General features: G+C 37.0%; 1 protein-coding gene across 1 annotated transcript in view; it reads right to left on the reverse strand.

Moving 5' to 3' along the window:
• The window catches only part of LOC149794906 (signal recognition particle subunit SRP72-like), a 70,047-nt gene that overhangs the window by 33,068 nt on the left and 13,199 nt on the right, over positions 1-23,780 (reverse strand). Inside the window, exons 3-9 of the mRNA XM_089964547.1 lie at positions 20,982-21,102; positions 17,976-18,041; positions 13,407-13,484; positions 11,646-11,757; positions 6,576-6,651; positions 2,918-2,998; positions 212-269 (exon numbers count right to left, since the gene is read on the reverse strand). Of these exons, the coding sequence (XP_089820673.1) occupies positions 212-269; positions 2,918-2,998; positions 6,576-6,651; positions 11,646-11,757; positions 13,407-13,484; positions 17,976-18,041; positions 20,982-21,102 (592 nt within the window). The remainder of the gene's footprint in view (positions 1-211; positions 270-2,917; positions 2,999-6,575; positions 6,652-11,645; positions 11,758-13,406; positions 13,485-17,975; positions 18,042-20,981; positions 21,103-23,780) is intronic.

The raw sequence follows: 23,780 nt of genomic DNA on the forward strand, positions 1-23,780 counted from the left end.
TGAAAAAAACAAGCTTTCTGGTGCACTATTAATCCTACATTACAATTTTCTGGTGCACTATTAATCCTACATTACAATTTCCTGCATGAAATGACAGGGTTAACTAACAACACAATTAAATGATTTAAACTTTGATATAGGTATGCAGAGAGATCTGACACTAAGCAATGAAAAACAAATAACAATTTATATAAGTAACCACAACTCTTACCTTGTTAATGGTGACTATGTTGTTGGAAACCACGGCCATCAGTCCAACATCTGAGGGTCTGAAAATTAATAAACAGTTTTTTAATTTTTTTTTTGTTTCAGAGCTACTCTGTTAAAATTTTTTACAGACATAAACAGATGACCTGAACCCTGATTTACTTACTTCAGGAGAAGTAGCAATGACAAGATTTTCAAAATCATTTGTGTGGTGGCCATACTGTTTGTCTCAGCAGCATGCATGTTAAGTTTTATAGGAATCTTCCAAGTAGACAACTGGGGTGAGCATGCATGTCAAGTTTTATAGGAATCCTCCAAGCAGACCATGGGGTGAACATGCATGTCAAGTTTTATAGGAATCCTGCAAGTAGACCATAAGGTGAGCATGCATGTCAAGTTTTATTGGAATCCTGCAAGTAGAACATGGGATGAGCATGCATGTCAAGTTTTACTGGAATCCTGCAAGTAGAACATGGGGTAATCATGCATGTCAAGTTTTATTGGAATCCTCCAAGTAGACCATAGGGTGAGCATGCATGTCAAGTTTTATTGCAATCCTGCAAGTAGAACATGGGGTGATCATGCATGTCAAAGTTTATAGGAATCCTCCAAGTAGACCATGAGGTGAGCATGCATGACACGTTTTATAGGAATCCTGCAAGTAGAACATGGGGTGAGCATGCATGTCAAGTTTTAAAAGGAATCCTCCAAGTAGTTTAGGAACAGTGGTAACAAGTTTATGCTAATGAACAATTAATATCAGACCATCCGATAAGCTCTCCTTGTCTATGACCAGTAGGTTAAGACAGGGGCATACCTTTTTAAAAAAAACAAACAGTGAAGCATGTTAATGAAAACACATGCATATTTTCACCTCATGTTAATGAACACTGTCAAATTTCAGGATAATTACTCAAGAGATGTGGGACTGACTGCATACAGAAGAACTGTTATACAGTATAAAACTGTTATACAGAATATACATTTAACACTAAAACAGGCACAGCTCTGAAAAAACTCACCAGTAAATTCTGCTAGGATTTTCATAATTCCCCATCTGGCATTTTGTATAAAGGATGCTTTAAAATTCTGAAAGGATGCAGCTTTTACAACGCGACTTACAATATGTTTCAACAAATGTGTGTGATAAATACCTTCAATCAATTAAATTCAAGGCTCACAATTTTATCTTCATTATTGGCATAGTGGCAGTGATTGTGTGTACTGACCATGGCACTATGTCATATGCAGAAGAACTGCATAAACATGCAGTGATGTTATCACCCAATACAAAAACTGTGTGTAAAAGCAGTGACATTACAACCCAAAATACAAACTGCATGTAAAAGCAGAGACATTACCACCCAATAAAAAATGCATGCAAAAGCAGTGACATTACCACCTAACACAAAAACTATATGCAAAAGCAGTGACATTACCTCCCAATACCAAAACTTCGTGTTAAAGCAGTGATGTTACCACCCAATACAAAAACTTCATGTAAAAGCAGTGACATTACCACCCAATACAAACATTGCATATAAAAGCAGTGACATTACCACCTAAAAAAATTGCAAGTTAAAGCAGTGATACTACCACCCAATACAAAATGCACTTAAGCAGTGACAATACCACCCAATACAAAACTGCACATAAAACCAGTGACATTACCACCTAATACAAAATCTGCACGTAAAAGTTGTGACATTACCAAGAAATAACAAAACTGCATGTAAAGGCAGTGATAATACCACTGATTACAAAACCTGCATGTGAATGCAGTGACATTACCATCCAATACAAAAACTGCATGCAAGAGCAGTGATAATTCCACCAAATTGAAAAGCTACATATAAAAGCAGACATATTACCATCCAGTACAAAAATCGCATGTAAAAGCATTGACATTACCACTCAATGTAAAACTGCATGTCTGCCATTGCACAACCTCGCCAAAAGTGCACTGGATAAAATGTTTATCATAACACTTGATATTCAATGAAACTATCTCACAACTCAATTACAACAAGATATTTAGCATCCATTTGATTATGGCAGCTGATCTTTAAGTCAAGCATTCATATGATCAGGTTGAGCCTTCTTCATATTAATGAATGATACAGGTTTTGCTATGCTTGCAGTGACTGCATGACTTTCATGAACTCACTCATTTTTATGGGGCAATTCAATGAATATAGCTGGGACTTGCACAATCGTATGTCCAAGAGAAAACACTGCACATGCTCACCTCATGTCAATAAGGTTACAACTGATCATGCACAGAAACCGGAGTAAGCTACAAACACACACATACATTTTCAGGATACAGATGTTGGGATGGAAAGACAAGCCAATGCCAATATGCCCATGCCATATTCATGGTGTAAATGTTTGACCTGGAAAGACAAGCCCAATGCCAATATGCCTCTTCCATATTCATGGTGAATACGTTTGGCATGGAATGACAAGCCCAATGACAATATACCCCTGCCATATTCATGCTGTAGATATTTGGCATGGAAAGAGAAGCCCAGTGCCAATATACCTTTGCCATATTCATGGTGTAGATATCTGGCATGGAAAGAGAAGCCCAGTGCCAATATACCCTTGCCATATTCATGGTGTATATATCTGGCATGGATAGAGAAGCCCAGTGCCAATATACCCTTGTTATAGTCATGGTATAATGAGTACTTTGTTATATTCTTACTTGGTTTTCAGCACTTGATTGTACAGCTGAGTTGCTTCTTGTATTCTGCCTTGTTTTTGTAAAACATATGCAAGTTGTACTCTGCAAGAGAAGCAAATCCACAAATAAATATGAAGTTTAGATACACTAATTAAGGGATCATGTGAACAGACACAGATATACAGACTGCTAAGCAAGACAGCATTGAGAGAGAGAGGGAGAAAGAAAGAGAAAGATAGAGATTAAAATAGGTTTTACGGAATTTCTAACAAATCTTGATAAAGTCTAGGCAAAGTCCATGCAATAATTACAAGCAAAGAAATATGTAATTTAAAATAACAAAATCACAACACCAGTAGGTAATATGACAGTATCATGTACCAACTTTTGGTCATTTAAGTCCAGATGTGAAATCATAGCAGTACCACTTATTTCAAAGGTATATGACAAAATAAACACGAAATCTGCAGATTTAATAGTTTTGCTTTATCTAAACTGTTTAGTACTTTTAATAATTTTTTACCTATCCATATCAACACTATTTCATACCCTTGTTTAGTACTTTTTATGATGCATCTTATGTATCAGGTAATATCATTCTGCAGTAACAGTGCCAAAAATAAAACTGAGCTTAATGCAAAGGTTAATACAAATCACTAGAGCTTGAAAATACAGGTCACAGTGATTTAGTTTTGAATAAAGAATGTTGTGCTTCTCTGCATCCTCTGTACATATCAAGTTATATGACTGAAGGCAATAGTGTCTAAGAAAAGTTAACGCAGATGACTATCATGTGAAATGTCAGTCACTGTGACCTATTCTGACTTATGGGTGTAGTAATCTTCATGATGGATTTATATTACCAAGGAGATAACCCTAATGGCAATAGTGTCTGAAAAACGAAACTAAATTCAAAGGTTAAAGTAGGTGACTATTGTGGAAACAACAGGTCCCAGTGATCTGGGTATGACTGAAGGGTGTGGCATTCCTAACGATGCAAACTTATTGCAAGTTACATGTCCGTAATCTGTATAATAATGTCAGATAAAATGAGATAAATGCAAACCCAAACATAAATGCAACGGTAAGCACAAATCATATACCCATGATAATTAGGTCAAAAATATTTAGGTTTCACAGATACAAGTCATATGACTGTACAAATAACAGTGTTAAAGAAATTGGCCTAAATGCAAAAACTAGCTTCAGTGTTAATGCCAGAAGGACAGACTGATGATTACAATTCCAGACAGACACCATCAATCCATAACAGGGATGATCAAATTTTGTTTTCACCCACATGTCCAGGACAAGTATTTTCTGAAAATGTGCATGTCCCACCTTACTTTTCACTAGTCCCAAATCTGTAATCATTTGTCAAGGTTTGATGAAATGTATTGCTTAAAAAATCTATAGAAATAATAAACAGAATAATGGACAACAGAATTTATTTATTTAAAGAATTTGCATTTTTCAAAATATTTGTTGATACCACACATTTGGTTACTTTAAGTGTATATATATATATATATATATATATATATATATATATATATATATATATATATTTATATCTCTGTGTGTGTGTTTTAGATGCAGGATTTGTATGTGTACATGTCTGCCACTAGGACCAGTGCTAAAGCAAGAGTTGATAGCTCTATGTTGAAATCCTCAAGATGCAGTCCATTTGCTGACATGTCCTTTAGAATTTGTAAAGGCTCTTCATGTCATGAAAGCCATACTGGTGGCCTAGTGGTCAAAGCGTCCGCCTCAGATGCGGGAGGTCGTGGGTTCAATCCCCGGCCAAGTCATATCAAAGACTGACAAAAATGGTACTAACAGCTGCCTCGCTTGGCACTCAGCATTAAGAGGTTAGTGTTAGGACTGGTCGGCCTGGTGTCAGGATAATCTGACTGGGTGGGACATCATGCTACATGTCTGCAGCATGATGCCCCAGTGCTAGACATCACTATAAACTGTCACACTGCAGACATTGTAGTGATATGACTGAAAAATTGTTAAAGCTACATTAAAAATCCAAACCACACACACACACACACGTCATGAATTCCTTAATGAAGTCTTGATTAAGTTCCTTGAACTAAATTCTCATTCACACACAGCAGTGGATGGGCATATAACAAACAGGGTCTCCAACAGTTGCATAATAGACTCAGCGAAGGTGGAGTGTTCACCAAGAGTGTTTCAATAATTTCTACAGGTGGATCCTGAGACTCATTATATTCACTTTGAAATCTAAATACTGCTGATGAATCGAAGGACAGTCTTCCTTGATCAAAACAACTTCAGACAACTGGCAAAAGCATGCAACACTTCCTTCCAGTATTACACCAGAGCTGCCCTCTCATCGGAAAGTGCATGTAGTCAATGACTAATACATTGGTTGAATTTCCAACCTATGCCAAATTGTGGGATATTGTTTACAATAACTGCAAGACAGCTTTCCTTCTAAGTCAATGAATTCAATCTGGTGATAAAAGACAACACAATGCTTTTGAAACTTTTTGTCTTTTACTTACATAATATTTGTCTTTTACTTACATTATATTTGTCATTTACTTACATTATATTTGTCATTTTTTGCTGCCACAGATTCAGGCTTAACTCTCTTTGGAATTTTTTTTTTACCTCACGCTCGGTAGCAGTAGTATATTTTATCCCTCCACTTTCACTTGAATTTTCTTTTTTCCAAATTTTCTTATCACAATGTTGATGTGAAAATAATTTAGCAAACTCATTTTATCCAAAGAGTAAATATCAAATTCACAACATACTTTTTGTCATTTAAATATGAACAGAGACAGCTCATAAATTAGCATAATTGTCTTGCCTGATATGCAATATTACCTGTGGAAGTTAATCCTCTGTATTATCAATAAAAACTACAGGAATCATTAGTCATTTCATCAGAAAACCAACACCAAGCTGGTGAAGGTCCTTTCAATAATTTAATTACACCTGCATCAAAATCAAAATAAGCTGTTTGTGAGGGTCTTGTCTATGTCAATGCAATACAATAAAGCCACTTAAAACACTACTACTGCACAGACTTTGTTTTGTTTGTTGTGTTCTAATTTGGTTGCTTGGCCCCAAATGCAGTCAAATGGTAACAGAACATGCATACATGAAGCAATTAAAGTTATCAATGACCACTGCTAGGTGTGATACAGGATGTAAATGTATACATGGACGGGGCAAAATCAAGTGTTCAGTAAATCCCGAGGGTATGAATGGCTAGATAAAGGTTGATAATGCCAGACTTTTTAGAAGAGGAAGAAAGGCACTTGTCCTGGACTAGTGACTTGGAATATTTTACTTCCCTAACTTCAAAAATGAGTAATCTGGGAAGATGGGTTAGAGATTTGATCAGCCCTGCGTAAGCCAGAATTGCTTTGTGATATGGCCAAATATTCCTTCTTTTCTTCATTTATAGATACATTTAATCTCCAGGATGTCAGATACACAAGAAAATTACATGTAGAAGGCTCCTGTAGAACAACACCAGAAACCTCTTCCATGGGAATCATTCTATGATGTATGTTATATGACTCTGCAAACACTAATAAGGACACTTTAGCAATGTGAAATCTTGTCAATTAATCACTGTCCTCACAAGTGACAAGCAACAGAACAATAAATAGCCTACTGGATTTTTTACCTGATAATTGCCAGCTCTTCTTCAACTTCCTCCTCAGTTACATCTGGATCATCAGCAAAACTGCTTTTACAGAGGGCTGTCAATGAATTGCATCAAAAATGAGACAAGCCTTTGAAAAGAACTTGAAGATGATTAAATAATTTTATGTCACAAAACAATCAATTATTTTGTTGGAAGTAGGAATATACCAACATTACCCCAAATACATGGACCATACAAATTTCCAGTCACCACATTTCCAAACTTTGTAATAATTTTCAACAATACATTAAATTTCTGGACACCATGTACAGTGTTTTAAGCAGATGGAGAAATAAAATCAAATGGAGTGAAAACAGATGTTGAGCACATACTTAAAAATGTGTGATTGACCGGATGATAAGCAAATCCTGAAACTGCTTTCATTACCCTAGTTACTGTCAGAGTTTCTTTGCCCTTCTTATATGCTTTTTTATTTTATATCTCTTTCTAATTGCTGAGATTTTATTTCACGTAGGGGTCATCATATAATATTCACATCACTATCATCTTATCCAAATGATTTATAGTTGTAACCCAGTATGTAGACAGGGCCAAAATAATTCTGCTCTCAATACTGCATTAATGATTAAAGTGAACCATTTTTTATAAGCTGATTCTATTTAAAGTCACTATATTTTTTACTCTATGAGTATCCACATGCCTGAAAAGTGGATGTCACTCTTACTAAAATGATATACTCAGCTGGAAACATGATGAGTCTAACACAAACAGACCTTTGTGAAAACTTATCTACAATGGCAGTTTATTTACACAAACAAAAAGAAAAACAAAACACCAGTAATACAACTAGTATTATTTATTTGTAAAAGAAAATATTAAAATATTATCAAGTAAGTGTTTTGATTTGCAATCAAGGAAAGAATGCAAAATTGTAGAACTAGCTCATTTTTGGCTCATATTTATGACTGAATGTTCCATGTGCATCAAAACATAATAAAGATATTAATTTTCCAGATACGAATTTCAGGAAACAAGAGTCCCTTGAAGGGGCTAATGTTCCACTGTCCAAAAGAATTCCTACTTCTATCTGTAGAAAATGCTGGGCATCTTACTTCTATCTGTAGAAAAGGCTGGGCATCCTACTTCTATCTGTAGAAAATGCTGAGCATCCTACATCTGTAGAAAATGCTGAGCATCCTATATCTGTAGAAAATACTGAGCATCCTACTTCTATCTGTAGAAAATGCTGAGCATCCTACTTCTATCTGTAGAAAATGCATTTCACCCTTGTTTAGTTCCAAGCTCAACACCCTTTATAGAAACACATTTACCACCAGGGTCCATCTTTAGTTCATTTAATAACTCAGATACTGGCTTTTCCCTTCCTTAGCTCTCTGAGAAGCAGTACAGAACCCATCCAAAACAGATTTCATTGCAGATACATCCCCGACCTCCTTCTTAAATGTCATGCTGGCAGATGCCAAAGATGGTATAATGTCCATCAGAAAATAAAGCATGGCAACAAACGTATGGTGTGTGAGATTTTCATAAATATGCACGTATTCCCATCCTTTCTGTGCTTTTCAAAATAGCATATCACTGGCTTCCAAGAATGGTACACAGCATATAATGCACCGTAGAATGCCAGCCAAAAAATTTTATGTACTTCGTTCATAGATTATTCATTCGAGTCTATTACATTTTAAATCTTTCAGTTCAGTTGTCCTTGCATTAGACTTCTTAAAATACCTGAACAATTCTTTCAATACATCTTGAAAGGCTTCTTTTAAATAAGTTACTTCTTCTGAAGCCTTTGAAGAACACAGGTTTAACATATGTGCCATACAGTTTACTGACACAAGATGAGGTTCCTTTCATTGCAACAGCAGTTTTAATGCCAGTCATAATGGAGGTATCATCACTGCCAAGCCCTAAAATCTTTAAAAATTTCTCTAGCTCACTAAAGAGAACATTTGCTGTCATATGTACACTATTCATATGCAATTTTCTGAGGAAAAGTAACCACTTTTGCAAATACAACAAGCTTTTTATTGACAGAAATGTCAGTGCTGTCATCTATCATAACAATGATAAATTCACTAGAGTGTAGTTTCTTCTCTACATCTGTTGTGATAAAATCTGCAAAATTGCTGCAAGAATCATAGTGTGCATTATCCCCTGATTTTAAGGACTGTTAATGCTACACATGCATTCAATTTCTGCAATTCATTCAAACTAGAATATTTTCCAACTGGCAGGCTATTATAGGCAACATAACATGCTGTTCACACGGCACAAATGACAGCATAATTTTTTCTGCCATTTTTTAAACTGCATGTAACGCTGCTGACTGGAACTCCTTCTGCATCAAACTTTCATCAAGTGCTTGGACATGATCTGCTGATTCCATATGCCATGTCAAAATTTGTGCAACCATTTTCATTAGTAAATAGATTATTTTTGTTAGGTTCTTGACAAAAAACATCCCTCCTTTTGGTTCTTTCCTTAACCAGCTGGTGGTATTCAACCACTTGTCTTGAAATTTTGGTTCCTTTTTTTCCTCCTTTACTCAGTCTCTGGCTCCACTTCCACATGCCTGATGACAAGTTGCCAGCTAGTTCTGTGTCACTGGTTTGTTTGTCATTTTCATTTCATGTTGGAACATGAGAGCTTTCCTCTTGCTCTATAATATCAATTGTAGCAGACGATCTTACTGCAAAGAAATCTGTTATCTTCCTTTTCAGCATACTTAAGCTCACTACTTGTTACACTCTATAAATTTATAGTATGGCTGATCACTGGTTCATATTGTTATATCCCTCTGGGGGAAAATTAAATTGGAACCCGTGGATAATTTCTGCTAGGAAAACCAAACCTTAGACTGGTCCAATGTCATACTTTTATATATGTAATTACACATTATGGGCAGTATCTATATTTCAGTCAGGAACCAGGCAATAAAATCAGCAGCCGAATTCAATCTTAAAGATGCTTGCATTGAAACACTTTATTTACCTTACGATAGCTTGATGGAGATCACTGGCAAAATGGATGAATAAGACTTAATTCTGACAAACTGTGATGTTTAATTTCTATCTTTAGTAAATAAAAATATAAAAATACAGCACTCATTGGGTACAACAAATTGTGGGAGAAGTTGCGTGACTAATGGTTTTTTTGCAAAATTTCCTGCAATCTCGCAGCCTGGCAGCATCTCTGCTTGCTGTTTGCTTTTTGAATAAGGAACAGCCTTGAATAAAATCCCAGTGAGTGTGGCCTTTGCACAACCACCACCGCTTGCTTTCTGATGAGTGATTGCATCCTTCTCCCAATTTAATGGTATACATCGTGAAGAGGGAAGATGAGGAAAGGGGAGGGGGTTGGGTAAATGAGACCTGAAGACTATCTGAAACGACCTGGATCACCCAATCATATTCTGAGAGATAGTGAGTCTGAAATTGCACAAGTCGGTGGCCCCCAGGTAGGCTGTCTACAGGCGGTGGGGAATGTAGGTCAATGTTTATAGTTAGGAGGCTTGAAGGTGGAAAAATACCCAAAAGCCAGTCAAACACCTCCTTGATTTTAGCCAACTAGGGAATGAGCCACAAAGCCAGTGTCTCTTCCTCCTTGTCGAAATCTACCGATGCTTTAACTTGCAGTATTGAGTAACAGTAGGGAATGGAGGTCATTCTGATGCTGCAAACACCAAATAAATTTCCTCGACTGCAACCTTAAAGCTAAATTCAGTCTGTTCCGTGGTCAGATCTGAGTATGGAGGATTTGAGGAGCATTGTCTCACTCGGAGTCAGGTCTCATTTGGAATCAGCTTGCAGCCCAATATAAAATCACACCAGGTCGCATCAATGACAGAAGTCTGAAAATGTCACTAGTGCTCCCTTGTAGATAAGCTGTGAACATTTGGAAGTCTGGCACTGCTGGAATTGCTGGTTAGTCTTGCCAGGGTACAAGTTGGCCTGGACTCAATGGTATAGAAGATAGTCTGGCTATCACTGGTACTAACCGCTCCAAGGCCCTCGCAGGACAGACAGATTTCTCACTGAAATCTCCAATATAGTAAAGGCATGTCAAAGACGGTGCGGCTAGATGGACAGATCTGTCACTAACATCCGCATAAATCCTAGCTGGCTGGACCGTTTAAAAAAGAAGGTCCCCATGCTGGGATGGCTAGATGGCCAGCAACAGATGGTCAGCTGGTGATGGCTGATAACGGTGCAGTGGTAAGATGTACAAAACTGCATGGACTGTGACTTACAGGCCCAAAGGCTATGTTCTGACCTTAAGGGGAACTTATACCCACCAGGCTAAAATTGGAGGAACACTCCCCGTATGAATTTTAATTGGTGTGACAATTTTTTCAAAAGGACCAAAATGCTGGCTGGCCGGCATCAGTGTGACTATAATGAGCTGGATCAAACAGATCCGGTACAAACCCCATTGAGTCCTGACTTACAGGCCCAAAGGCATTCTCCGACATGCAGGGGGTCTTATGCCTGCTGGGCTGCCAAAAATTGAAGGACACTCCCCCAATGAGTCAGAATCAGCAGTGATGAACTTTTGGTTGTCTTCCTCGACTTATTCCATATTTCCTTCCCTCAGATGCCATATGGACTATTTCTCTGAACTTTGCATTTTATGAATTTAGTAGACATATCTCCTGAAAAGTAACAAGAAAACAAAGCATAAATTAGCAATTTTGTATGTTACTAACTAGCTAATACTGTATCCCAGACTTCCAATGACCACAAATTACACATGCTGCGTAGTCATACACAATATACACTTAGTATATACAAAACAAACGTCATGGTAGACTTCCATGCTAGGAAGTTGCATTTATTGCATGAAGAAAACATTTCTGCTGAAATGAACAAGGAAAGAAAAATAATGTCACATTCTATACTTTCTAGACTGCTTTGAACTTATGCATTCATGCTTTTAGTTGACATTTCTACTGAAATGACATAAGAAGGGGAATCAAAGCATACATAAACAAATACAAGGTGATCTTCTGTGACCAACTCCTATCTTCAGGGGAACTGTATACAAATTTATTTCCATAAGATTTACCTTCAGTCTTTTTCAGTTTCTCCTCTGCTAACTTCAAGTTTCCCTTTCCAACAAGGAAGCAGCTGTGATTATAACACAATTCATATGAATTTTCTCTCAATCCTGGGTCATCCTAAAGTTAAAACAAAGATTTTAAGAAAAAGAAAGCAAAATAGCAAATATTAAAATAACAGGAAAGAATAAAAATCTTTAGGTAATCTGACAATAATAAGAATTTAGGGCTTGACAGACCACCATATCTCACCATGCCATCATTAATCTTCTCCATATGTGGCTTTCTAAAACTGGAATGCAAATCTGAATGTTGACTGCAATGCTATCATCACCACTGTCAAAAGTAAGATATCTATGTTTCACTATGTTCTTGCTTCAGGTCTGGGGATGAAGAATATGTTCAAAGTACTGCATGTTAAAAGAAGTGACTAAATGAGGCAGAATCTCTGATGGTACATTGGTTAGGATGATGCACTTGTGACAAAAGGATGTGGGATTGAACCAGCCCAGCTCAGCTACCACAGAGTGTCCTTTGACATGGCACTTTATTTCAAACACCTCAAAACAAATTAATCTACATGTGTTGCTGCATCATAAAACACCAGACCAAACCAATAATTCATGTCTTGCAGAGTCTGCAAAATTTACAGTGCATCCTGCACGGTCATATTAAGCTATTTTACAAATTTGGACCATGTGCCCACTTATTTCTAACATCAGGTCTCCATGTTTATCCTGAAAACTGTCAGGAAATATAGACCGTATCAGCAAAACATTAAAACATAGGCTGTCAACTATATGTAATCTGCAGACATTAGGCTTCTAGCTAAATTTAATTTACAGACATTAGGTTGCTATCTATACTTAATGAACAGACATTAGACTAACACCTAGGTTTGATGCACAGACATTAGGCTGGCACCTACGTTTAATGTAGTGAAATTAGGCTGGCACCTACATTTAATGTACAGACATTAGGTTGACACCTACATTTAATGTACAGACATTAGGCTGCCACCTACATTTAATGTACAGACATTAAGCTGCCACCTACATTTAATGTACAGACGTTAGGCTGACATCTATATTTGATGAACAGACATTAGGCTGACACTACATTTAATGTACAGACATTCGGTTGACACCTACATTTAATGTACAGACATTAGGCTGACACCTACATTTAATGTACAGACATTAGGTTGACACCTACATTTAATGTAATAAGGCTGATGCCTATAATTAATGTGTAGACATTTGGCTGACACCTATATGTACTGTGCAGACAATAGGTTGCCACCTATGTGTAATGTGCAGACTGTCTGTGCATATAATTTTACTATGCTTATCATTATAATTACTGCTATACTAAGCATGAGAACTCTTATATTTGGTAATGCAAATATGTTGGATAGGCAGTACTCTCACATTTGGTAATGCAAATATGCTGGATATGCAGTACTCTTATGTTTGGTAATGCAAATATGCTGGATAGGCAGTACTCTTATATTTGGTAATGCAAATATGCTGGATAGGCAGTACTCTTATATTTGGTAATGTAAATATGCTGGATAGGCAGTACTCTTACATTTGGTACTGCAAATATACTGGATATGTAAATAACAAATGTGCACATAAACAGTTAAATTTATGTAAATATAAGAGATACGCAAATAAGCATATGCAGCTAAGTAGCTCCAATTTATACCTATAAAAAATATCCCTAGCTAATAGACAATTCACAATAACAAATTTCCATACATATACCTGATCTACTCCATCCCAAAGTTGCAGTGACGCCAGGACAGCAGCTAGATTTGTCTCCCTTTCCTCATCAAATTCATCCTGAAATACAGATGATGTACATGGCTAATTAATGCTCACATCAAACTTATAAGTACTACATGTCCATACCTAAAGGTCTATACAAATTTAGTATATACTTCTGACAAATCAGAAACATGGCTATCAGGAAACAGTTCCTATTTAATTTGTAATTTTTCACAGCAGCAATTATAAATGTCTAATACAAGATGACATCCAGTTTAAAAAATGCCATGAGAATTTTGATAATTTACACAGCTTCCGAGTACTTGTAAACTGCTCCAATGCCTGAATTAAGTTCACACATTATTTAGTCTTTGGGGAAACTAATTTTTCAAGCAAAATATGTTTCCTTGATTATACTTAACTGATCAAACATCATACTACTGTACAAGTACAATGTTGCTGGCCACATGTTTGTCTTATTTTCCCTTACAATAGGAAATAATCTTTCATTGTCACTGTTGCTTATCTCGAACTGCGAAAGACAGGTTATGTTCAACAAGAAAGCTCACAAACAATGCTTCAGCACTGGTAGCATGCAGGACTTCACTAGGTGGCTTAAAGTACTCCAAAACTGAAATCTGGGGGGGGTGCTATAGCAGTGTGCTGTTTCACATCGTTCTGCCACATACCTCCAATGGCTCATTTTGTTGCTTACAAGTTATCTTTCATACATGTACTTATAATAATATTATTACATGGTACATATATGACAGGTAAATTATAAGCAACAATACCAGCCCTTGTGCCCATTCCAAACTGTAAAATTTTTGGCACACTACTGTGCGAAAAGCATAATTTACATTGATGTTTGATGGCTGAACACTAGGCCAAATTTTTGTGTACTTCAATTTATACTTCATTTTTTGTGTAATGCAATTTTTTTCCTTGGAGGTGAAAACATTTTAACTGCAGTGTATCTTAATTACAAAATGACATTAATCTAGAAGACAAAACATCAAACGGTGAACAATTAATGGTGTCGTAGAATATGAGAAAACTGTGAACTCAAGCAAATTACAATAAGCTAATCTTTCAATCTAAACAATTCCAACACTCGAAAAAGCTGTCTTCATGCTGTTTCCCAACCTTTATGTGCTTTTTGCTACTAATGTGCTTCCTCACATCGTCTCTGCCACCATGCTCAATGCTAAAATTTGTGGCACACTGTGAACAAAAAGCATGATGTATATCAGTATTTGACGGCTGAATGGACGGCAAATGTTTGGTATATTCCAATGTAAACATCACTTTTTGTGCAATACATGTCTTTTTCCTCGGTGGTGGAAACTTTTTAAAGAGGTGATGCCGAACAGTAATTCAAATCAGTGTTGGCAACACATGCATGGAGAAAAATTCCCATTAGGCCCCAGTTTCTTTTAAAAGTATTTGTAAAACTACTCTTGAACATATAGATTAAAATATGCTATAATGCTTGCTACCGGGCCAACGGTACCAATTTGCTATAGTTCTACTAATATCGCAATTAGCAGTGCCGAACCATTTCGGCAATAGCCAATACCATGACTAGCACTTAATGGGAAAATTAAAAATAATTGAGAATTAGGGAATTCGTGATTTTTTGGCATGCGGTGTGAATCCACAGATCCTGTAGAAAGTTGTGAAATTCATGCCAAAATTGTGAGGGTTGGCAGCTATGCTTATTGCTACTAATTTCATGAGCTGAAATGCTTAACAAGTTCATTTAATATGGGTTAAATCTCTGTATCCAGAATGGATAGCTATCTTAACCAGGATAGAGTCTGTGTTGAGATGTGATCCTTGCTCTCTTTCCTGTCTGGAATATGATGAACTTTTACTTGGATTAGTAGCTGAAGAAACCACCTAAAAAAATCAGCAAAAAGAATGCATGGGTCTGGAATCTGGTTTCCCCGTGCCTTTTGATGGAATTCACCACAGTGGAGTTCCCAGATAGAATGAGAATGCCCCTTCCATGTAACGCTTCCTGCTACCAATGAAATGCTTTCAGTATTGCTTTCACCTCCAGGATAATGATATGCAATAGACAATCCTGAGTGGATCACATGCCATCTGAAAAGATGAAATGAGATGTGAACACCAGTCTTTCTTCATTAGCAAGTTAACAGATGTGAGAAGACAAGGAGAAAACTCTGTTGGTAACATGCAAAAGACTTCTTTGACATTCTAATGATAAAGTGATCATGCTTGTCAGCATATTTACTCATCTCTAGAAGAATGTGGTGATGTCTGTGCCTCTTGTATAATCTAAGCTGGCACTGGAGAAAATGGTCTAAATTAGCAATCAACCATACTAGCATAATTGTAATTTGCAGATGATCATGGAGCACATCCTCCCTCAGAGTAACATGTTCCACTTCACAGGTACTCTGGCATTAAACTGGGCACAGGGTGCTGTGTCTTAGGGTGCTATAGTGGTTATGCTGATACAAGAGAGTGCCAGGTATTAGGTATCTGGTGTTAGGTAGGCATACTGGACAAAGATATTCCCTACTTTGACTTGCAAGGCAATATCAACTGTGGTTTTAACTTCTTGTGATCTGAAATGTATGGTCAATTCAGATCATGGTAGAACAGTGTTAACTGAGTTAGTGTAATCTGATCTTGATTTTACTTATTGATAGCCAGTTGAGACAAGCAGCCAATGAACCAATGAAGTATGTAGTCTACACATCCAACCAAAAATGGTTTGTCAGGTTGAGGCAGCAAAGGTGGATCTGGGGCTGTAGCTGCTGTGGAAGAAAATATCATGGATCACTTCTTGGCTGATAGACCTCCTGAACTGCAATACTCATCCCACAGGAAATCACTGGTTGAGGTCTTGTGTGTAATGGCTTCCTCTTCTCTCGAAGTGTCCTTTTGCATTTCCAATTTCTGTTTCGACTGTGCTCCAAATATTAAGGCCCAATGACTTTCAGTCCAGCCTGTACATATATGACATGTACCCATACTAAGGCCCACTGACTTTCAAACCAGCCTGTACATATATGACATGTACCCACACTAAGGCCCACTGACTTTCAGTCCAGCCTGTACATATATGACATGTAGCCATAATAAGGCCCACTGACTTTCAGTCCAGCCTGTACATATATGTCATGTACCCATAATAAGTCTCACTGACTTTCAGTCCAGCCTGTATATATATGACATGTACCCATACTAAGGCTCACTGACTTTTAGTCCAGCCTGTACCTATATCACATGTACCCACAGTGGTAAACAACACAAACTAGACATGTACTATGGTTGTCTTCCACACCTTTCCACACTTTTAAAAAAAACTGTGTGCAGTGCATGCCCAGCCATTTAACAGCACCATCATCAGCAAGGTGCAGAGCATGCAGTCCAATGGGGAACTTTGCCAGTGGGTGGTTTTTCACAATGTGTGACATGTATGTGATGTCACCTTTCCACTGTGAACATTGTTTGCACTAAATCCTGCCCATGGTTGGAATCTGTAACAAGAATTAGAGCAAACAATAATATGCAAGTGTGGCCAGCAATTCGCCCTGCTACAGAACCCAAGCAGTGGACATTACAAGGTTACTACACTATACTGTGTAAAATCACCTGTGAAAAACCCGATTGGCATCTTATAAAAGCAACAAATGAGAAGCATCACTTTCAGTAACTATGGTGTAAAATGTTATGTAAGAAAGGCCACACGAGACTGTCTATACAGGTAAAGTCACCAAAGAGTCACTTTTCATAACTACAAAGTAGATAACTATAAATTATCGATAGAAAACTGGAGTATACTGTCCTGAGAAAAGAAACTACTCTAACTTGCTATAATATCAAATACCTTATTAAGATTCTTGCATCAGGAGACAGGATGCTACTCAGTATGAGTGGAAGAACTATGTGTCTACAGGATTTGGCACTAATCCAGATATCATAAGGAGAACACGCTGATTACTACCTTTGTGATCAGAAAACATTTTGCTCCCACAGCTAACAAATTTTAGCTGGAATGACTGGATTTGCAAGGAAATGGTAGTACTCCTAAGATATTATGATCATGTAATATTTTTGAAGAAGAAATTAAGGATTTTGGGGTTCCAAAGAGAGGTTATTTCGACACATATTTTCTTGCCTTACTTTATCCTAATTATTTGGTGTTTCTTGAATATATGTACAATTGAACAAATGACTAGTATTCCTTGAATCACTGCCAATACATGTAGTTTACTAAAGAAAGTGCTGAATAATGAATTATTATAGTACAAGACTTAAAAAGTAAACCTAATGCTGACTTGTATCTTCCATTATGTCCCATAGGGAACATAAATGTAACTAAGAATACACATAAAGCACATAAAATAAAAAAAAAGAGAAACTGAAGAGAGCTGGGGACATTCTTGGTCTACTCAGGCTATTTGAGCACAAGAACTACAGTCATTAACACCCTGGCCATGTCATTAATACCCTGGCCATGTCATTAATACCCTGGCCATGTCATTAATGTGGTATTTAATCATGATACACTGATATATGTGCACTCACCTCTGAATTCTTGACCAAATCCTTGTAGAGTTCGTAACATTCTGCATACTCTTCCAGACGATACAGCTAAATGGAACGACATAAAATTCTCTTTCATATTTGTGAAAACAAATGCCTGTTTTTATTTATTTGCCACTGAATTAGTACCACTAACTCTGCATTCTTAATTCAACTTAATAATAAGGTGTGACACTGTTGTTACACTGTACAAAAGATGTACCTTTAATATACACTGCAACATAGGGAGAAATTAATAAGGAATATTTTACTCTCTCCTTGCAAAAAACATAATTTAAAATCACAAAATTTGCATCATAAATGTAGTATCAGTGCTTTGTAGAGGCACTGTTACTAAATGTACCCATATCTGTAACAATGCCATAACAATACATTTGTTAACAGCAACATTGGTAAACAGATACCAAACTTTACAGTCCTATGTTTTTATCAATATTTCCTTGCCCATGTCTTCATGAACTGGACCCATGTGTGACTGGTTGTACTTTTGTCATTATTGTTACCATTTATCTAAGTTAGAAGTCTCAAATTCCTCCCCACTTTATTTAAACTTGCATCTGTATTCACTGTTGCTCTTTGACAAGTTATTTTTTTTGCCTATACAAATTGTCTAATTATAAATACATGATGTTAGGGTTGTTCCAATAAAACATAATAATACCCATGAAAGGCCATTTGAAATTTGGCCAGTCACTCGGATGCAGTTTTGAATTGTGTATGATTTTTATAGCAGTTTAAGTCATCATAACATTCATACAACATTTAAAAACTGCCGTACATCTGTACCATTTATGTTTAAATGGAACATCCCTTACAAGCAATGTTCCAGTCTCATTATGCATGAATGTTGTAGTGTTTAACGATATTTCACTACAAAAATGGATATGTGGAGCCAATTGAAAGATAAAGTTCATAAAATTCAAGTCTCGGGGCTTAATATGTCATAATGCATAGCGTGTTCCAGTCAATTAAAATATGTAATCATGCATGTGCATACAGTGTGTTCCAGTCAATTAATATATAATAGTGCCATTGCATGGTGTGTTTTGGTCAATTAATCTTTAATAGTGTATGTGCATACAGGGTATTCCATTCAATCAATTTTTAATAGTGCATACGGTATGTTCCAGTCATGGGAGTAATATGTAATAGTGCCTGTGTATACAATGTGTTCCAATCAATTAATATGTAATAGTGCATGTGCATACAGTGAGTTCCAATTTATTAATATGTAATAGTACATATGCATAAAGTGTGTTCCACTTAATTCATATGTAATAGTGCATGTGCATACAGTGTGTTCCACTCGATTAATATGCAATATAGACCCTGATGTGATGACATATTATACACGAACAGATCTGGGTCTGTGCAGCTGGATTGTACTTAAAAGTAAGTATACCAGTACCTGGATTTGTCATGCACAAAGCTATGAGACAGAAAGTTACTGTGCAATCCTTCAATATTTAGCTTACATAAACAGACCTATCTTATAATTTACACCCATACATACATAAGCACGATGTCTTCAAAATCCAGCCTACATAAACACACTTATCCTTTCATTTGTACCCTATATACATTAGAACAATAGCTTCAATATCCAGCCTACATAAACACACTTATCCTTTCATTTATGCCCTACATACATTAGAACAATAGCTTCAAAATCCAGCCTACATAAACACACTTATCCTTTCATTTGTACCCTACATACATTAGAACAATAGCTTCAATATCCAGCCTACATAAACACACTTATCCTTTCATTTATGCCCTACATACATTAGAACAATAGCTTCAAAATCCAGCCTACATAAACACACTTATCCTTTCATTTGTACCCTACATACATTAGAACAATAGCTTCAATATCCAGCCTACATAAACCACTTATCCTTTCATTTGTACCCTACATACATTAGCACAATAGCTTCAATATCCAGCCTACATAAACACACTTAACCTTTCATTTATGCCCTACATACATTAGAACAATAGCTTCAATATCCAGCCTACATAAACCACACTTATCCTTTCATTTATACCCTACATACATTAGAACAATAGCTTCAAAATCCAGCCTACATAAACACACTTATCCTTTCATTTATGCCCTACATACATTAGAACAATAGCTTCAATATCCAGCCTACATAAACCACACTTATCCTTTCATTTATGCCCTACATACATTAGAACAATAGCTTCAATATCCAGCCTACATAAACACACTTATCCTTTCATTTGTACCCTACATACATTAGAACAATAGCTTCAATATCCAGCCTACATAAACACACTTATCCTTTCATTTATGCCCTACATACATTAGAACAATAGCTTCAATATCCAGCCTACATAAACACACTTATCCTTTCATTTATGCCCTACATACATTAGAACAATAGCTTCAATATCCAGCCTACATAAACACACTTATCCTTTCATTTATGCCCTACATACATTAGAACAATAGCTTCAATATCCAGCCTACATAAAAACACTTATCCTTTCATTTGTACCCTACATACATTAGCACAATAGCTTCAATATTCGGCCCACATAAAACACATTTATCCTATCATTTGTACCCTACATACATTAGCACAATAGCTTCAATATTCAGCCCACATAAAACACATTTATCCTGTCATTTGTACCCTACATACATTAGCACAACAGCTTCAATATTCAGCCTACATAAACACATTTATCCTGTCATTTGTACCCTACATACATTAGCACAACAGCTTCAATATTCAGCCTACATAAACACATTTATCCTGTCATTTTTACCCTACATACATTAGCACAATAGCTTCAATATTCGGCCCATATAAAACACATTTATCCTGTCATTTGTACCCTACATACATTAGCACAATAGCTTCAATATTCAGCCCACATAAAACACATTTATCCTGTCATATGTACCCTACATACATTAGCACAAGCTCTAGATTGTGGTCCACATGCCATGCTTACCACTTGTGCAAGAAGTTCTTTGCATCTATAGTCCAGAGAGCTTACAGATCTGAGTGTTGCCAGCGATTCCTGGGTTCTGTTTAGACGATACTCACAATATGCCTTCTCAAACTTCAGGCCACTGAAATTCACAAATATCAACAAATTTAGTTATTCAGGCTATTTAAATTTACAAAATATTGACAAATTTAGTTATTCAGGGCACTGAATGCAAATTTTTAAGTTGTTTTTCTCAGCATTATGGAGACAAAAATCGTCTTCTTCAGTCTATCTCATAAAGACAAATGGTAATAACTCTTACCTATTACAACTCTTGCCACTACCAGGTGTTGCTTTAGCTGAACAATATATGAATGAGGATGCTTGTATGGAGGTATGGTTGGGAGGTTTTCAAGTAATGTGATTGGGTATGTATTCTCCGAGAAACACAATTTACTTGAAACTTTGCTTTCTCTTTCAAATATTTATTCAATCATATTAAGGTTAGTAGAGTAGGTAATAGGAAGAGGCAATGCTGAGCATCCAACCTCTATCTTGGATACTGTTCCAGAGAATGATGGCTGGATTACCCATGTTACTGATAGCCAATTCTCCTAATTACACAAGCAACACAACCTAGGGTCACTTGATCTGTAACCTCAAGATAAAAATCTTCTTACCTACAAAATTTCACTGACCAATCCAGAGAAGCTAATCGGATGTGTTGATTGCTTTTATTGAATCTGGTGGTCATCTGAACGGTGACCACTGGACCTACCAGATTCAAGGTTTGCCTTTGCAAACTCAAAAAGGTTGATTCTGCATGCCAGCCAACAGCTTCGACTATATCTCAGCTCAAGATGTTACTTTCAAAGACGAGGCTTGCAGAGATTGCTCTGATCTCATGAGGTGACTCTGATCTTGTGAGACATATGAGTGTGCCAAACATATAACCCATTTCAACCAAGAAGCAAGAGCTTAATGGGTAATATCCTGTTTCCTAGCTTTGACCATAAGAAATAAAAACGCTTGCACATACAACAACTTGTCTCACTTGTGCGCTTCAAGTAGTGCTTCTCAGGAGGCCTCTATTCTCAACATGTCGATGGAAGAAGCGACTGAACAACAAATATCTGTCAACAGATGGTAATCTATTTTTGGCTACAAAGCCTGGCTGTGTCAAGAAAACCAACAAACTATCCAATCTGAGGATAGTTCTGGTGGAAGGAAAGTTTGGTAACTGGCTCATCATGCATGCTAAAGCTAAAGCTATCAGGAAGAACATTTTATATGACAGTAGTTTTCATGAAGTGTGGGTGAAAAGCTCAAATTCATTTGAATTAAGCCATGTGAAAACCTAAGACAGATTGCATTTTGGAAACAGTGAAAGATTTAGGTTGACTGAGATCAAAACTGGCTAACAGATCTTATAGATTTTTATCATGCAAAATATTAGTTCTATCATGATGCTGGAATGAGTCTGATATCATGGAGCAGTAGCCTTCGACAGAAATTAAGGCCAAGTGATTCTCCTTGAAGTGCCAGAGAAGACAATACAGCCAGTAATGGGATTCAGGTGCTCAATGGGATATGTTACTGATATGGCACCAGTCCTTGAAAAGATTCCACATTCCCTCACAAGCATTCAGAGTGGAGTGCCTCCTTCTTCTCAAGATTATCTCCACAATCTAAGGTTAAAATTATTTTTCCCACAAGGCTGCCTGGACAAGAACCAAGCATGAAGAAGAAGATGATGGTCCAGGCAGGGTTGGAACACCTGTGAGTGTGGTTGCTTGAGAATATTCAAGTTGGCCAGTATCTTTCTGGGCAAATCTATCACTAGATCAAGTAGCTCAGTAACCTATGACTTGTCCCCTCTGAGAGGGACTATAAGAGTCATCTTGCATTTCTGACCCTTAACTTCTGGACAAGTTTTGGTATCAAGACTGTGTGATGGTAGGCAAATGTCCACATCCCCTTTCAACTGATTTCCAGCGTGTTAACAGCAAAAGCTTCTGGTTCCAACTCGTCACAAAAAGATCAATCATCATATGCCCCCTAAGCTCAAAGATCAGAAGAAAGACTGATTGATGGAAAGACCATTCCAATGTGAAGGCCTTGACCTTTCCTGGATAGAGTGTTGCCCAAGACAATGAGTCTGTTGGGAATGTGTCTGATTTGTACGTTGATATGGAGGATGTCGCACCAATGTAGAAACTATGAACACACAAATTGGGTGATTTGGTGACCCCCAGTTTGAGGAGGTAGCTAACTACCAAAGAGTTGTTGGACATAACGAGGACCGTTTTGCCTGTGAGTCGATCTTTCCCGAAGTAGAAGGCACTGATGAAAGCCTTCATTTATAAAAGGTTGATGCGTAGAGGCTGCTCCCCTGCAGTTGAAAGTCTGACTACAGGTAGGCACCACAACATATGTACTGGCACCAGTACGTGCTGTTATTTCCACTTGGGGCTTCTGCAGAATTGCAATGGTCAGCCAACCTGGGTTGCACCAGTGATGCAAGAATGATCGTATCCCAGGTGTAATCATGATGTTTGATCGAGGGGACTTGAAAAGGGGCACCATTGAGCAAGCAATATCAATTGGGAGGGGAGCATAAAAAGACGACCAAAGGGGATCAAGTCTGCCACTGCTTAGAATAATCTGAGAAGCTGCATGAACTTTCTTGCTGAAATCCAAGTCTTGATGGAAACAGACTCAACAAGTTTGATGACCCTTATTATACAAAGACGATGAAGCCATACCAGATTCAGGTTGGTGATAAACTTCATACCCAGATAGACAAAAATCTAGAAGGAG

This window comes from Sinohyriopsis cumingii, chromosome 7 (genome assembly GCF_028554795.1).
Source record: "Sinohyriopsis cumingii isolate HCF-2022 chromosome 7, ASM2855479v2, whole genome shotgun sequence".
Classification (NCBI taxonomy): Eukaryota; Metazoa; Mollusca; class Bivalvia; order Unionida; family Unionidae; genus Sinohyriopsis; species Sinohyriopsis cumingii.